Source organism: Chlorocebus sabaeus, chromosome 18 (genome assembly GCF_047675955.1).
Source record: "Chlorocebus sabaeus isolate Y175 chromosome 18, mChlSab1.0.hap1, whole genome shotgun sequence".
NCBI lineage: Eukaryota > Metazoa > Chordata > Mammalia > Primates > Cercopithecidae > Chlorocebus > Chlorocebus sabaeus.
Window position 1 is genome coordinate 21,565,585 of NC_132921.1, and position 18,443 is coordinate 21,584,027.

Sequence of the window (18,443 nt, forward strand, 5' to 3'; positions counted from 1 at the left end):
CCTGGTCAACATGGTGGAACCCTGTCTCTACTAAAAATACAAAAATAAGCTGGGTGTGGTGGTGCACACCTGTAGTCGCAGCTACTCAGGGGGCTGAGACAGAAGAATCGCTTGAACCCGGGAGGCAGAGGTTGCAGTGAGCCAAGACCGCATATCACTGCACTCCAGCCTGGTGACACAGCGAGACTCCATCTCAAAAAAAAAAAAAAAAGTGTTTCGGAAAGAGAAAATGCAGAAAGGACATTATTACAGAAATAATATAGGAACATGTCCCAAGACTAAAGGAGACAATCCAATTGAAAGGGCCTCATGAGGCTGCCAGAAAAATACAGGATGCCCAGTTAAATCTAAATTTCAGATAAACAAATCATCTTGTAGTGTAAGGATGTCCCACTGTTTATCTGAGCATCTTGTATTTTTTATTTGCTAAGTCTGACAACTCTCTACCTCTGCTGGCCCAGCACAAGAGGTGGAAAGGAGTCCACACTGGAGTGAAATTACAGAGCTCCAAAAATCAAAGCAGCAGAACCAACAATCACACAGGTTCGCTGTGTCTGGGCTCTATTTTAAGAGGCTTGCTGCTGTCAGTGCATGGATCCCCACAGCAATCTACTCGCACTCAGCACCTGTGCCTCCAGACAAAGGGGGCTCTGCCCCGCCTGCGTGGTAGACAACCCATTTCTCTCCAGCACTGAAACCCAGAGACTGTGCTTCTCAGTCTCAGGGGAAAGTTTGGTTTCATTCCATTTTAATTTTGGAAACCAGCTGAAAAAGGAGGAATTCTGGGAGAGACAAGTGAGTAGAGGGGGAAGGGGCATGTATGTGCAGATCACAGCCCCTGCCTTGGGGTACCAGAGAAAAAGTGGGTGTCTAGGCAGGACAGGCTCCCTGATTTCCCCGACACAGATGGTACAGTTTTGGGGAGGTGCTTAGAAGTGCCTGGAAATCAGAGAATCGAAGTGTGAGGGAATATGATAAAATCACCCTGGATGGAGACAGGCTCCTGGGAAGCTTGAGCTGCCAAGACTACACCGGGGATCAGTGGGTCTAGTACGGCATCCACGCTGGGCTGTCCAGGCAGACACCGGGGCTGGCTCACGGCTGGTCCAAGCGTGAGACTGTCTGTTAGACTCTGGTCTTGATGGAGAGTAGGCTGCAAGGAAGGCCCTGCGTGAACACAGGGGCCAGGCCATAGACAGAGCTAGATTTGAACCCTTTAAATATTTAGGCATATCATATATACCTTGTAAATATTTAAATATACCTTTTAAATATTTAGCCATCTGGTCTCCATTAGTACTCTTGCCCCAGGCCCTACAAACGTTAAAGGTAGGCCTCAGAGCCACTGTGATGATGGTGGTGATTATTCCTATTCTACAAGACAGAGAAGTTTTAAGCGTCTTGCTCAAGGACACATGGCCAGTGAGCAAGAGGATTCTGCCTCCACAGTCCAGGCCTGTCACCTTCTCTCTGACCACACACAGTCAGCAGGTACTATCTCAAATGAACAAGTCCAAGTTTAGCGGTGTAAGCACATTATTTAGAAATAACAGAACAAACCAAAAAATTCAAATTCACTGCCTAAGGGAATTATGATGTAAAGTACTATTTGTTTAATCTATGACTTTGACAAAAAATTTTAAATTGTTGGAAGGAGTGAAGTAATAATCTTTATTCATTTATTTATTTATTTACGAGACAGAGTTCCATCGCTCTGTTGCCCAGGGTAGAGTGCAGTAGCATGGTCTCGGCTCACTGCAACCTCCGCCTCTGAGTTCAAGCGATTCTACTGCCTCAGCCTCCTGAGTAGCTGGGATTACAGACGCCCGCCAATACTCCCGGCTAATTTTCATATTTTTAGTAGAGACAGGGTTTCGCCATGTTGGCCAGGCTGGTCTCAAACTCCTGACCTCAGGTGATTCGCCTGCCTCGGGCTCCCGTGAGTCACCACGCCCAGGCAATCTTAACTTTACATCTCTTCCCTTGATGTAAACAACTTAAAAATCACTCTGCTCTTCAAGTCATTCCTCCAGAACATAAAATATACTAATCATTTTTCCTAATGCCAGTCTGTCGTGATAACTAATCCTAAGGTTGTTGCTGCATTTAGTGCATTCTCAAAACTGTTTACAGTGAAATACAGCAAATTCTATTATTTGTCAGAAAACGTTCTATAATTGAAAACCCAGAAATAGTAATTTCAGATTTTGCAAAATCAGGTTTCGCGTATATGTCGAAAGTATTATTCAGTGTATTTTTCTTTTTTAGGTCTTTTTCCCCCAACCTCAACGCATTTAGAAGAACCTTGCTCAGCCCGGTGCGGTGGCTCAAGCCTGTAATCCCAGCACTTTGGGAGGCCAAGGCGGGCAGATCACGAGGTCAGGAGATCGCGACCATCCTGGCTAACACGGTGAAACCCTGTCTCTACTAAAAATACACAAAAAAACTAGCCGGGCGAGGTGGCAAGCGCCTGTAGTCCCAGCTACTCGGGAGGCTGAAGCAGGAGAATGGCGTGAACCCAGGAGATGGAATTTGCAGTGAGCCGAGATCGAGCCACTGCACTGCAGCCTGGGCGACTGAGCGAAACTCTGTCTCAAAAAAAAAAAAAAAAAAAAGGAAGAAACTTGCTCAGTCCAACTTAAAAATAAAGGGAAAGCAGCAGGGAGAGCTTTAAGTATCCAACTACTTTATATTCCAAAAACTACAAAACTTACAAAATTATGTTTTTAATGCAGAAACAGAGCGACTGTTCTGTCAAACTGACCGTATCTAAGAGCACACCTAATGAAATGTTCGTCACAATCCCCCCATCCCTGCTGACCAAGACCAAAATCAAAGAGAAATTCCAACCCTGAGAATATTTTGTGAATCTGTTCAAGCCCTGGGAGAAAAAACAGAATGAAAAGAGCAAAGAGCTCACAACCTAAGACTAGACCCCAGAACAAAACCACAGCCCTTTGAAGAGCGCAGTCCATACAGCCTTTCACGCCTCTACCTCGCTGGGCTGCCTGCTTTCAAATGCATGGCCACATGGGACAGAGATCTTGTCTCCCTACTTTGCCGATTTATCTTCAGCTGCTCCATTTGTCAGCCTAGGCTATCTTCCTCCTGCCTAAAGCCCCCGAAAACACCTCCCTCTACTGATTCGTCCTTCCAATCAACCGGTCTTTTCAATGTTTATGTCCATCCCGTGGTGGTGGTGTTTTACTTAATAAACACCTCTACAGAAAGATGAGGTGGTTTATAAGAAGAGAAACATAAATAAGGCCCAAATAGGGTACAGAGGGAGAGGAATAGAAAAGCTGTATTGTTATACCTTGATAAACAGATAGATGAGTGGGCGGATGGACAGACGGATGGGTGGACGAACAGATGGACAGATGCATATGGCTGAAGACATCCCCAGCACGTGCAGCAGCCTCTTTCCCCACCTTCCCAGCCCAGACATGGGTGGTGGCTTGACTGGGTCACAGCAGATTGGCCAGATAAAAACTGCTGCACTTACTCGAAGTGCCTAGAATAGGCAAATTAAGAGACAGGAAGTAGAAGAGAAGTTACCACAAGCAGGAAGAAGGAGAGAAGGGAGAGTTATTTATTTGGTTCAGAGCTTTTTTTGGAGGTGATGAAAAAGTTTTACTGAGGGTAACATATTTCATTTCACTAAACTGTACACTGACGGTTAAGATGACAAATATTATGTGTATTTTACTATTAAAAAAAAAAAAAACCACACTGCTGGATTTAACAGGGAAGAAAGTTACACTGCACTGAAAAGCAAGGATCTGGCTAGGTGCAGTGGCTCACGCCTATAATCTCAACACTTTGTGAAGCTGAGGTGGGAAGATCGCTTGAGGCCAAGAGTTTGAGACCAGCCTGGACAGCAGAGTGAGACCTCATTTCTATTTTAAAAATTTAAAGTTAGTATGGCGTGGTGGCATGCACCTGTGGTCTCAGCTACTTGGGAGGCTAAGGCAGGAGGACCGTTTGAGCCCAGGAGCTCAAGGTTGCCAGTGAGCTATGATCATGCCACTGCATACAGCCTTGTTGACAGAGTGAGGCCATCTCAAAAAAAAAAAAAAAAAAAGAAAGAAAAGTGAAGATTTGAGAAATGCACTGTATTCTAATGTCTGGCACCCCTTGTGACGCCTTTAAAAGGAACATGGGCTGATAAATACCAGCAACATGCTAGCAACCTTTAGCAACAAGGAGTGTGGGGGTGGGGAACCCCAATTTTTAGCCTTTGCCCATTTCTGTGACTTAGATCCTCCCACTGGGATACATTTCAAGCTACTAACCAGATGTCCTGGTAGAGCTGGGAAGAGACACGTAGAGTACAGACGGGCAGCCAGCCTCAACCGGCTCCAACAGGCAGGCATGTCCATCACTGTCTCCCAGAATGTTTATAGACATTAGGAACAAAGGAGATCTTAGGGTCAAACGGTTAAACAAAGTTTAAACTGGTTTCTTTGCACAAGAGTTCCCCAAATCTTTATCCCCAACCCACTTTGAGAGTTTTAATATATTAAAGCACATTTTGAAATGCCAAGAAGGGCTAGAGCATAAAATATTTATCAAATCTATCTGACCTCTGGACTCTTTTCTCTAACAGCATCTGGGAGATGTGCATGCCCTTTTGGGAAATACTGCCTTAAAGACAGGCATCTGTTCCTTTGCGGCCAAACGTGAGAAGAGGCTGCAAGCACCTAGAAGACAACGCAGCTACTGCTCAGTGGGGGCCATCAATACCATCTGTGACTGGCACCCTGGCAGAAAATCCAAGTTGGGCAAGCCAATTTAGGTCAAACTTTAGCAACAATTTACACAGAAAAACCCAATTAGAGTCTCTGCCAATGGCTCTGTGCCACAGGGATGGGGGGAAAAGAAGGAGAATGCTTTCTCTTCTAAACTACAGAGACAAGGCCTGTGTAGCCCAGGCTGGTCTTAAACTCCTGGGCTCACATGATCCTCCTGCCTCAGCCTCCCAAGTGCTGGGACCACAGCCACCACCATGTCCAGCTCCCAAAACGTTCATGTACATTAATCTCTAAAATATTCCAAGTAGACAACAACATTAACCTAGAAAATATGCTAAAATACCTAGAAAAATTGGCAGGGTAGTTCGTTCATAAAATGCCAAGGAGTGCCTGAAAATCGAGGATGACTTCAAGTCTAATGAAAACAAGGTGTGTAAAAGGAAGATCGAGACCACACAAAAGGCAAATGATTAATTATTTCCTTAGGGAAGAACAAGGAGGTCAATATTCATAAAGCCTAGCAAATTAATACACACAACGAGCCATGGTTTTCTGGATTTGATTAGTAAGAACATCCTTTTCACTTATTCCATTACTTAAACTCTTCCTAGACCAAGGAAAGTCTATTTTCTTTTTTTTTTTTTTTGAGATGGAGTCTCACTGTGTCACCCAGGATGGAGTGCAGTGGTGCAATCTCAGCTCATAGCAACCTCCACCTCCCAGGTTCAAGTGATTTTCCTGCCTCAGCCTCCCGAGTAGCTGGGATTGCAGGCACATACCACCACGCTCCGCTAACACTTTTGTATTTTTAGTAGAGACAGGGTTTCACCACATTGGCCAGGCTGGTCTCGAACTCCTGACCTCAAGTTATCCACTCACCTCAGCCTCCAAAAGTGCTAGGATTACAGGCATGAGCCACCGCGCCCAGCCAGAAAGTCTACTTTCAATGGCAAGATGAAAATCATATATTTATGCTCCTGTGCATAAATGCTCTGAAGAATGTAAGACAAGTGACAGGCCATAAGGAAAGGCCACAGCAATCTACCACAAAGTTATTCCAACACAGTAACGATGCCAGACACGTCTCTTCCTTCCCTCCGTAATTTGAGTCTAGAACCAGAAGAACATGGTTCTTCTATCTCACTACCACAGACGGTAAATACAGGACAAGCAACGAGCCACAATCAGCCCAGTGAGGAGACTGAGGAACCACCCAGCTGATCCACAGTTAGGTAAAAACAGTCGCCATTCTACCCTCACGTAACCACTGCTCTCTCTGGCTTGTACCCATGAGAAGTAAAAGAAAAACCCCTAAATATCAAAACATCAAGTTAACCGTTTTACAGGTGACAAGTTAGCTCTTCAAACAGTCCTAATAATAGATCAATATAATAAGCATGTGGGTCCAAAATTCACAGAGCTTCCCAATTATCTCATTTCTTTTTCTTTTTTTTTTTTTTTTTTTGAGACAGAGTCTTGCTTTGTCACCCAGACTGAAGTGCAGTGACGTGATAATGAGTCACTGTGGTCTCAACCTCCCAGGCTCAAGCGATCCTCCCACCTCAGCCTTCTGAGGAGCCGGGATTATGGGCACGAGCCACCATGCCTGGCTAATTTGGTATTTTGTAGCAACAGGGTTTCGTCATGTTGCCCAGGCTGGGCAAGTGATCCACCCATCTCAGCCTCCCAAAGTGCTGAGACTACAGGTGTGAGTCACCACGCCAGGCAACTAGTTATCTCATTTCTAAAAGCAAACTATTAACATAAGAATAGCAAGAGATTCGCTGATATCTAAATCAACTCACAGAGACTTCTAATTATTCTTTTTTTATTCTTTAAAGTACAAAACACCCGTAATCCCAGCACTTTGGGAGGCCGAGGCAGGATCACCCGAGGTCAGGAGTTCAAGACCAGCCTGGCTAACATGGTGAAACCCTGCCTCTACTAAAAATGCAAAAATTAGCTGGGCGTGGTGGCACATGCCTGTAATTCCAGTTACTCAGGAGGCTGAGGCCGATTCGCTTGGTACTGTGAGGCGGAGGCCGCAGTGAGCTGAAATCATGCCATTGCACTCCAGCCTGGGCAAGAAAGCAAGACTCCATCTCAAAAAAAAAAAAAAAAAAAAAGTACACATCAGAAATTGCTGAGTTGATAATCCAGAGTAACTGACTTGCTCTCAGTTAACTGACAAGCATTCCTTGGGAGTTTCTTTGCAGAGTACTACAGAAACAGCAGTCACAGGTCTCATCATTTCACCCAACAGCAGCAGAAGACTAAATTCTCTTGTATGAGTTCTACTGCAGTAATGATGGTTCCCCTCCTATCTCTGCCACACCCCTACTTGGGGACCTTCAGCCAACATAACCTCTTAGATTCAAAATCTCTACTCCAACATTGCTTCTGCATTACAATCGCTCAAACTTGAATGCCAAAGTAGCATCGTTGTGAAGCGCTTTATTTAGCCAACAGGCAGCCCTTCGTTCGAATGTACCTCTTTCATTCCTGGATTTTATTGTAAGAGTATTACGTGCTCTTTGCCAATGCTCTAACACCCAGAAGTATAAGCAACAGAAACCAAAGGCCTCTGGGAGGCCTCACCAGAGATAAACTGGTAACATTTGGGATACAGATTTCTAAATGCATACATAAGCATAAATATACATACACATATACAGGCATTTTCACACTCAGCAACATATCACAGATACTGTTCTAGGTCTACAGGGCTTCCATCAAATCAGACACTCCGTGTCAATTCAACAGAGTTTTCAAGAGTACCTTTTAAATTTAGATTGTAATAGTCTCCAAAAAGAGTTTAAAGCCAAAGCAAGTAACCACAAGAACAACCTTTCTTCATAAATTCTTATAAAAATAAGAACTCGGCCGGGCGCGGTGGCTCAAGCCTGTAATCCCAGCACTTTGGGGAAAAAACCCTTTGAGACGTAGTGTTGTTTCACTCTTTTGCTTTAAAATCCTGAAGATGTATTTTTAACTCACGATAAAATGAAAGATTAGAGAAATGGAGACATTAAAATAATTTACTCATGCTCTTATACCATAATCTTTATGCTTAAAATGTCTCAAAGAACACCTTCTGTCACTCTATCCATCAAGATACTATATATTCTTGATTTCACAGTAAACCAGCCTTGCCTATGGGTGAGTGGTGGCTGGTATTTTAGTACTTTTACTTTCATTTTCCTAAAGGATCTTGGCCTGAAGGAAATGTTCTATTCCAAATAATAAACTATCTCCCCCAACTCAAGGAAAACGTGAACCCAGGAGTTTATCCAGCTTCAGAAGGGAGGGTAGACTGGCGTAGGCTGGCACTTAGTATCACACCAGGGTGGGAAAGAGGATGGCACGGTCAACAACAAAACGAGGGCTGGTCAGAACGGAGAAGGTTAACCAACTTCCTAAGAGATCCTTAGTCAAACTCATTACAAATAAATTCCTATTTTAGGTAAAAAGCCTTAAAACACATGCAAGAACACAGACCAAAACCAACAGTAAGAAGTCTTTTTAATCACACTTACAAAACATGATCCATTTTACCAGATTCTTAAATGTTCGTAAGTACAAGCGTCCCAGGTCCCATTCATTCATTCATTTTCGAGACAGTCTCTCTCTGTCGCCCAGATTGGAATGCAGTGACACGATCAAGGCTCACTGCAACCTCCGCCTCCTGGGTTCAGGCGATTCTCGTGCCTCAGCCACCCAAGTAGCTGGGATGACAGGCACGCACCACGATCCCCAACTAATTTTTGTGTTTTTAGTAGAGACAGGGTTTCGCCATGTTGGCCAAGCTTATCTCAAACTCCTGGCCTCAAGTGATCTGCCCATCTCAGCCTCCCAAAGTGCTGGGATTACAGGTGTTGAGCCACCACACCAGGCCTCCAGGTTCCTTTTAAAAGGAAAAAGAGAGGCCGGGCGTGGTGGCTCACACCTGTAATACCAGCACTTTCCGAGGCCGAGGCGGACGGATCACAAGATCAGGGAATCGAGACCATCCTGGCTAACACGGTGAAACACCGTCTCTACTAAAAATTACAAAAATCTAGCCAGGCATGGTAGCACACGTCTGTAGTCCCAGCTACTCGGGCGGCTGAGGCAGCAGAATCGCTTGAACCCGAGAGGCGGGGGTTGCAGTGAGTAGAGATCACGCCACTGCACTCCAGCCTGGGTGACACACCAAGACTCCATCTCAAAAAAAAGGAAAGAGAGAGGCTGGGCTCAGTGGCTCACACCTATAATCGCAATGCTTCAGGGAGGCCAAGATGGGAGAATCACTTCAGGCCAGAAGTTCAAGACTGGCCTGGGCAACACAGCAAGAGCCCATCTCTACAAAAATAAAAATAATTAGCCCAATATGGTGGCGTGCATGCCTGTAGATCCTGCTACTCAGGAGGCTAAGGTGGGAGGATCGCTTGAACCCAGGAGGTCAAGGCTGCAGTGAGCTATGATAGTACCACTGTACCCCAGCCTGGATGATAGAGACCCTGTATCTAAAAAATACAGTTTAAAAAGGAAAAACAAGAAAAACGGAAAGAGAGGAACACTTTCCCTACCGGGAAGCAGAGGTGGAAAGCTCTGAGGAAGAGGAAGAGGTGGAGGGGAGGAGGAGGAGGAAGCAGCTAGAGGGCAGGATGGAGAAAAAGACAGGGAAGGGAACAGAATGGGCACACAGAGTCACATTACCATGACTATTGAGAACACAGGTAGTAATAAGTAATTCACATATCCTTCCTTACATTTTAAATTTCTCAAAAAAAGGGGAGGTGAGTGCGAGGACAGGGGGAAAAGAATTCCTGTAACAGAGCAATGTAGGGTCACTGGGATTTTGGCAAGGATATATAGGTACAGTTTAAGGTTTTAAAAAAAAAATAACAGAAGTCATTAAGGAGATAATGATGGAAACTTCTTTCCATCAAAAAAAGAACAAGGATCAAACTGGAGTCAAAGGCACAATAACAGCCCTCTGGGTAGAAGAAAAGCAAATATTTAGATAAACACAGGTTGTAACAGTTAAGTACTGACCAGGGCACCTAATTTTACTTAAGAGTTTATATATATATATTTGTTATATATATAATATAAATATATCATGTATTTACATATTTATAAATTATATGTAAATATATCTTATAAATATGTATTTATAATATATATTATATAATATATATTTATTTATACATAATATATATTTATTAAAATATAATATATGCACATGTATTTTTTTTTCTCTCCCCAGGCTGGAGTGCCGTGGCAAAATCTCGCCTCACTGCAACCCCCACCTCCTGAGTTCAAGTGATTCTCCTGCCTCAGCCTCCTAAATAGCTGGGATTACAAGTGTGTGCCACCATGCCCAGCTAATTTTTTTTTTTTTTAAATGGAGTCTCATCATCTCCCAGGCTGGAATGCAGTGGCACAATCTCGGCTCACCACAACCTCTGCCTCCCGGATTCAAATGATTCTCCTGCCTTAGCCTCCTGAGTAGCTGGGACTACAGGTGCATGCCACCACACCCAGCTAATTTTTTATTTTTAGTAGAGGCAGGGTTTCACCATGTTGGCCAGGTTGGTCTCAAACTCCTGACCTCAGGTGATCCCGCCTCGGCCTCCCAAAGTGCTGGGATTACTGGCGTGAGCCACCACACCTCGCCAAATTTTTGGGTTTGTTTTTTGTTTTGAGACAGAATCACACTCTGTCGCCCAGGCTGGAGTGCAGCAGCATGATCTCAGCTCACTGCAACCTCCGCCTCCCGGGTTCAAGACAGTCTTCTGCCTCAGCCTCCTGAGTAGCTGGGATAATTTTTGTATTTTTAGTAGAGAAGGGGTTTCACCATATTTGCCAGGCTGGTCTCGAACTCCTGACCTCAAGTGATCCGCCTGTCTCAGCCTCCCAAAGTGCAGGGATTATAGGTATGAGCCACCGCACCCGGTCAAGAGTTTATACACCCACTCCACTTGTGGAAGAACATCCTTTTAAGTAGAAAGTACAAGTTAATGTAAGTGCTGTTTTCTCACTAACTGCATTTTATAGAAGAAGTAAAAATACATGGATATGTGTTATATGGCTCAAGAAAGACAACTCGATAAATTTCAGGTGCACCTGGAACAAGCATCCCTCTTTATTTGTGGCAGTTACCTGGAAACAGGAAGCGCCCAGGGAGGGTTTATTCATCTCCATCTAGCTAATTTCAGAGCTTTTTAAGTCTCTGTGTTAACTACTTTGGCATACATATCTAAAATGCATGGAAAAGAGAGAGAAATAAAGAAAATCACAGAAAGAGAAAATATGATTTGTAAGGGGTGTGGGGGAGAAGCACAGGTTGAATATTCTAAATCCGAAATGCTCCAAAATCCTAAACTTTTTGAGTGCCAAAGTAACAGTCAAATGCTCACTTGGAACTTTCAAATTTTGGATTTGATTTCCAAATTTGGATTTGAGATGCTCAACTGGTGAGTATAATGTAAATATTCCAAAATCTGGAACAAAAAAACCTAAATGCTGGCCCCAAGCATTATGGATAAGGGATACTCAGCCTGTATGAATTATATATATATATATATATTTCCCCCCCCTTGGAGACAGAGTTTCACTCTTGTTGCCCAGGCTGGAGCACAATGGTGCAATCTTGGCTCACTGCAACCTCCACCTCCCAGGTTCAAGCAATTCTCCTGCCTCAGCCTCCCAAGTAGCTGAGGTCACAGGCGTGCATCACCCCGCCCAGCTAATGTTTTGTATTTTGTAGAGACAGGGTTTCACCGTGTTGGCCAGGCTGCTCTGACTTCCTGGCCTCAGGTGATCCGCCTACCTGGGCCTCCCAAAATGCTGGGATTACAGGAGTGAGCCACTGTCCCCAGCCATATGTTCATTTTTAAAAAGAAAACTTAAAATGAAAATATTTGATTTTATAGTTATAAAATTAGGAAATGTGACATTGTACATTCTAAGTGGTTCATTACTTTCACATGGAGTTAGCAGACTTAATATTTGACTGATTTGCAGTTTGCTAAAATCACATGAAAGTTCCAAAATGTAGGCCGGGCGCGGTGGCTCACGCCTGTAATCCCAGCACTTTGGGAGGCCGAGACAGGCGGATCACGAGGTCAGGAGATCGAGACCATCCTGGCTAACATGGTGAAACCCCATCTCTACTAAAAATACAAAAAATTAGCCGGGTGCGGTGGTGGGCGCCTGTAGTCCCAGCTACACGGGAGGCTGAGGCAGGAGAATGGCATGAACCCGGGAGGTGGAGCTTACAGTGAGCCAAGATTGCACCACTGCACTCCAGCCTGGGCGACAGAGCGAGACTCCGCCTCAAAAAAAAAAAAAAAAAAGAAAGCTCCAAAATGCTCAAATTTTCCTCTATTAATGACCTATCTAAAAGTTTTATGCTGTCTGCCTATGTAAAATAAAATACCCATGAAGATTGTGGTTTATTATTCAACTAAGTAAATTCCTTTAAAATATATTAAGTTTTCATAACTTAGATTAGCGCATAATCCCAGAAAATCCTTAAAGATATGAAGTTCTGTTCTTTCCATTTTCTGAGAACTAGAATAGGAGAGCAGTTAGAATTAATTTATGAACACAAAGCTCTAATCTAACAAAAAGATGTTTGGGGAGGGCTCCTTTAATTCCGCAGGAAAAGCCATTGGCATATTATTTCTGCTCCCCTCTGCCCCGGGGGACGCAGGGATAAAGCAGCTTTCACAAAGCCCGGCTGCCTCAGTCACTTCCTCAGGAAGCGGCACTGACCGCAACTCGCCCCACTTGGTGTGGTCTCCAGCCTTCAGATAGGCCTTAGGATTGGGAAGAGGACACTAACCACAACCAGCAATACTGCCTAGTCCTGCATGACAGTCCCTCCTGTGAGCGTGGGAGTTCTGCTTTGGTTTGTGGTTTTGTGTTAAGCCCAGGTGGAGGATGACAGGTCCCACAATGATGCAGCAGACTACCCATTTTCTTCCTTTCCCTCTTCTTCCACCACACCACCCAACTGACCCCAAACACAGGAGAGGCAGAGGGCTGCATCACCCCGGAAGTAAATATGCATCAAACAATAACCAAATTAAGCAACTCCAGCCAATTCACATGACCAGTGTTTTCTTTTTCTTGCTCAAGAGTCAAAAATAGCATTGTGCTGACTTGCTGTGAGCGTGAAGGTTCTTGAACAGTGGAGTATCTACTTACTGAATATATAAAGCCTCCAAAAATACCTGCCCCCTGTTTCTTTTCAGAAAACAAAATGTACATTTAAAGGGCAAGACTGCCCTCAGGTTAGCATTTCAAAACCGTGGTTCTGCACAGAAAAATTCAAACACAGAAGAGTTTACTAAATACCAAACCACTGCATGAGACCAGAAGGCCTGGCTTCCGCCCAGGGGGGCCCCTACACAACTGTGTTAGGGAATAAGCCACCTAACAAAGCTATCAGAACTCCATCATCTGCCTGTGTTCCCTCGGGGTGTTCTTCATTTCACGGCCAGGAAAGCCTTAGGAACCAGGTAATTTACTCGAGCTGACCATCCCTGCAGGTATCTGGTAAAGGACAAGTTAAAATGAGCTCTGGGCAGGGCTTGCCCAGGAACCCAGTGAGATTACAAGCTAATGAAAGAACATCTCCAACTAAGGAGATTACTACAGGATAGTCTTTCTCTGATAGCATACCTACAATCAATAAATTCTCAAAATCCAGATAGAAAAAACCCCTACTCTTCCCTTAATTATTCCTAAAGAAAAACGGGCAAGGGCCCTATGTGCTATATCTGGATGACATGTCATTGATCCCAGGGCACAGGGGCAACATTTTAAACCACAGAAATAAAATCTCCCAATTGAGGATCACATCTATGAAAACGTTTGGTGCAGAGTTATTTGTAATGTAGCAAAGCGCCAGAAATCATGTCCCTATCCATCAACAGGGAAATGACAATGGTATAGAAATGATTATGTAACAATTATGGTACATCCTTTATTTTTCAAATTGTGGTAAAAATACTCATAGCATAAAATTTACCATCATAACCATACCTAAATGCACAGTTCAACAGTGTTAAGTGCATTCACACAGTTTTTGGTACATCCTTTTTTATGGAGTACCATGCCCTGATTAAAAGTGAGTTTAGAGTCATTGTAAGTACTGAAGTGGAACAATCAAGATTGACCATCAAGTAAAAAAAAAAAAAAAATCAATCAGGTCACAAAACAATACATATACTACTTTAAAACAAAACAAGCATATGTTTTAAGCATACAGACATGTAAAATTTAAAGATACATAAAATTCAACGAAAGGGCCAAGTGCGTGGGCCAGGTGTGGTGGCTCATGCCTGTAATCTCAGCACTTCAGGAGGCCAAGGCAGGGGGATCACTTGAGGCCAGGAGTTCGAGACCAACCTGGCCAACGTGGTGAAACCCCATTTCTACTAAAAAAAATAAATAAAAATTAGCTGGGCATGGTGACACACACCTGTAGTCCCAGCTACTGGGGAGGCTGAGGCAGGAGAATCACTTGAACCTGGGAGGCAGAGGCTGCAGCGAGCTGAGATCGTGCTACTACACACCAGCTGAGGTGACAGAACAAGACTCCATCTCAAAAAAAATAAATAAAGTAAAATTCATAGAAAGGCTCAGAAGGATGCCACCACAGATCCTGACTCCCAGCTTTAAAAGGCTATGAAACGGGATAAGGGAAATTGTAGTCATATTTTGAGCTTTTACTCTAACTTCCAACTTTTTTTTTTTTGAGACATTGTCTCGACTCAGGCTGGAGTGCAATGATGGATTTCAGCTCACTGCAACCTCCGCCTCCCGGGTTCAAGTGATTCTCCTGCCTCAGCCTCCCGAGTGGCTGGGATTACAGGTGCCTGCCACCATGCCCAGCTAAATTTTGTATTTTTGTAGAAATGGGGTTTCACCATGTTGGCCAGGCTGGTCTCGATCTACTGACCTAAAGTAATCCACCCTCCTCGGCCTCCCAAAGTGCTGGGATTACAGGCATGAGTCACCATGCCTGGTCCCAATTGTATTCTTACAACACTAAAAAGATTTTTTTTTTCAAAATTCATCCACGTAAGCGTAGGTCTGCATTTTCAGAATCTCATATGTGCACAAAAGGAAGAAGGTGGAAATTTAAATTTCCTACAAACTTTGAAGGTCATAATGTATATCTGTAAATGAAGATACTAATAAATTTCCTACAATCATCAATCCTGGCAATTCTGTCAAAGGTAGTTTTGTACAAGCTCTGTTTTCCACTGGATATATATTCTTTTAACTTAAAAAAAAAAGAAAAACACCACCACCTGAGCACGGTGGCTCATGCCTGTAATCTCAGCACTTTGGGAGGCCAAAGTGGGCAGATCACCTGAGGTCAGGAGTTCAAGACCAGCCTGACCAACAGGGAGAAACTCCGCCTCTACTAAAAACACAAAAATTAGCCAGGCGTGGTGGCGCATGCCTGCAATCCCAGCTACTCGGGAGGCTGAGGCAAGAAAATTGCTTGAACCCAGGAGGCGGAGGCTGTGGTGAGCCAAGATCGTGCCATTGAACTCCAGCCTAGGTAACAAGAGTGAAACTCTATCTCAAAAAAATATATATATATCCTTGTACTGGTAGCTTACTGATTCATCAGTGAGTTTATAGAAATACTGAAAGGGTCTAGGGCTAAACCTGTCACTTTTAATAAACTTCAGGAAAATCCATGATAGCTTCTGCTTGAAACGGGTTATTCAAATAGCTTCACAATGAGAAAACTAGAAAAAATTTATTAATGTATTTACTGTTTAGGTAGACACAAACTGCCTTTTTTTCCCTTCAATGAAGCATGTTTGATGAATTTTAGTATTCCAAAACTAAGAAGTTACTTATCTGTGTGAATACTAGTAACAAGGGGTTCCTAGTTTAGGAGTAAAACTCACACCAACTTCAGAAGCATTCCTTTGTCATTTTGTGAGTACTAGTAGCATCTCTAAAAACTGTAGCTTCAAAGTATTGATTTCCTACATTAGAAGTGATGATTTGAGTATAGAAAAAGAATAACTTCAAAGTAATTTTCCTTTGTCACCTGAGTAAGCCTTCTACATTTTTGTGCATAAGTCCTAAATCCTGCACAGAAGCTATTGTCCCTGAAATGATCTGAACCATCAGCAATAATTGCTGCTGCTTCTCATTTATTTTGTCAATTTTTAAAATTTTTTTTGAGACGGAGTCTCACTTTGTCAACCAGGCTAGCGTGCAGTGGCACAATCTTGGCTCACTGCAAACTCCACCTCCCAGGTTCAAGCGATTCTCCTGCCTTAGCCCTCCAAGTAGCTGGGATTATAAGAGCACGCCAGCACACCCAGCTAATTTTTGTATTTTTTAGTAAAGATGGGGTTTCACCATATTGGCCAGGCTGGTCTCGAACTCCTGACCTCAGATGATCTGCCCACCTAGGCCTCCCAAACTGCTGGGATTACAGGAGTAAACCACTGAGCCTGGCCAAATTTTTACATTTTAAGCACTAAATTTAAAATATTAATATTTGCAAACACTTTTTGAGACTTCCAGCATTAGAAAACATGGAAGAGAAAACTAGTAGCTGAAGGTAACGTACTTCTCTGGGGATTTCACGGGCCCACGAGGCTGACTGCCTTGCTTCCCTCAACAGAGGTCTTTCTTTGGGAATTTTCACCCCCTGAAGTTTTCAAGTATTGTTCTTACTACAAGGCTTGAAGTCAGTGGCTCTCCACTGGGGCGACCTGCAACGTCCAGAGACACTGGGTTGTTGTGACTTGGGGGAGGAGGCATGCTATTGGCATATAGTGAGTAGAGGCCAAGAATGCTGCTAAACATCCTAAGACACACAGGACAGCCCTCCCCACAACCAAGAATTACCCAGCCCCAAATGCTAATGGTGCTGAGGTTAAAAAAAAACTCTGCTTTATGTGAGCAGGGACGCCTTCCCTATATCACCCTATGCTCCTCCCACCAATATTTAATCCTACTGGAATTATAATAAACCTGCTTGCTTCGGTCATCCATGCCAGAGCCATGTCCTAGTATAGAGACAGTAGCAATTCCCTGCTCCAGCCACCCCTGACCTTGGCCCTCTCCCATCAATTGAGGGAGTGGACAAACAGGGTCCCTGCACAGGTATCACAGCTGTTCTCATCCTCCAAAATGATGCCACTGGCTAATCAGAAAACAACTGTCACTAGATACCAAATTCACTTAAAACACTTTTGGAATTCTGAAACACAGTCCTTTCATCTAAAAAATATGTCCGAGAGCATCCCCCACAGTGATCACTCACAGAATGCCCACCGCCATTGATTTTAAAAATCAATTCATGGCTGGGCACGGTGGCTCACGCCTGTAATCCCAGCACTTTGGGAGGCTGAGGTGGGTGGATCACCCGAGGTCGAGAGTTCAAGACCAGTCTGACCAACATGGAGAAACCCTGTCTCTACTACAAATACAAAATTAGCTGGGGTGGTGGCGCATGACTGTAATCCCAGCTACTCAGGAGGCTGAGGCAGGAGAATCGCTTGAACCCAGGAGACAGAGGATGCAGTGAGGCAAGATCACCCACTGCACTTTAGCCTGGGCAATAAGAGCAAAACTCGTCTCAAAAAAAATATAAAAAATAAAATAAAATAAAAATCAATTCATTTAAAAGTCCTCTTCCTGGAGTAGACAGAAAACAGGAAAAAAACACAGAGAAAGAAAATTAATTGCATCAGTATATCAATCATTATGTTATATTGAGAAGAGGATGGATGAAACCCTCTGAGTCTTCCTCACAAGGCCCTCTCTGTTTTCATTAATTTCATCAAAGACACCAACAGCTTGGAAGAATATTTACCCAGGAACATTCCTCCTGTTACTAAACTTTCCACCCAAGAAAGGGGAAGAAGGGTTTCTACAGTCTAGGAATTTGAGAAATGCTAGATTAAATACACACACACACACACACACACACACACACACACACACACACAGAGCCTGATTTCTTTTCTCAAGGCTTCTCAGAACTTTCCAGAGCTAACATGAACCTCCAATGTGAATCTTCAAAGTGGGGATCTGGGGCTTTAGCATTGCTCAAGCTTCTCTGATGCTGAAATCTTTCAGGATGAGATATCTTTGGGACAAACGTGAAGCCACATTGAAGAAATTACTGTCTTTGGAGACTGGGGATGGTGTCTCACGCCTCTAATCACAACACTTTAAGAGGTCGAGATGGGAGGATCACTTGAGGTCAGGAGTTTGAGACCAGCCTGAGCAATGAAGCAAGACCCCATCTCTACAAAAAATAAAAATAATAATTAGCCAGGAATGGTGTCGCACACGCCTGCAGTCTCAGCTACTTGGGAGGTTGAGACAGGAGGATTGCTTGAGCCTACAGGTTCAAGGCTGCCATGAGCAGAGATCACATCACTGCACTCCAGCCTAGGAAACAGAGCAAGACTCTGCCTCTTAAAAATATATTCTCGGCCAGGCACAGTGGCTCAGGCCTGTAATCCCAGCACTTTGGGAGGCTGAGGCGGGCGGATCAAGAGGTCAGGAGATCAAGACCATCCTGGCTAACACGGTGAAACCCCGTCTCTACTAAAAATACAAAAAAATTAGCTGGGCGTGGTGGCGGGTGCCTGTAGTCCCAGGCATGCATCCTAAAGTAATCACGTGAGGGAGTGAGGG

The 18,443-nt window shown here is 43.8% G+C and overlaps 1 protein-coding gene across 31 annotated transcripts in view; it reads right to left on the reverse strand.

Annotated features, from left to right (window-relative positions):
* The window catches only part of ZNF532 (zinc finger protein 532), a 125,597-nt gene that overhangs the window by 87,446 nt on the left and 19,708 nt on the right, over positions 1 to 18,443 (reverse strand). For 14 of the 31 annotated variants that reach the window (XM_008013936.3, XM_073006263.1, XM_073006262.1 and 11 more), the window contains one exon: positions 3,317 to 3,514. The exons of the other annotated variants lie outside the window; for them this stretch is intronic. In XM_008013936.3, coding sequence (XP_008012127.1) covers positions 3,317 to 3,386 — 70 coding nt within the window. In that variant the 5' untranslated portion in view covers positions 3,387 to 3,514. The remainder of the gene's footprint in view (positions 1 to 3,316; positions 3,515 to 18,443) is intronic. 31 annotated transcript variants of the gene reach the window in all.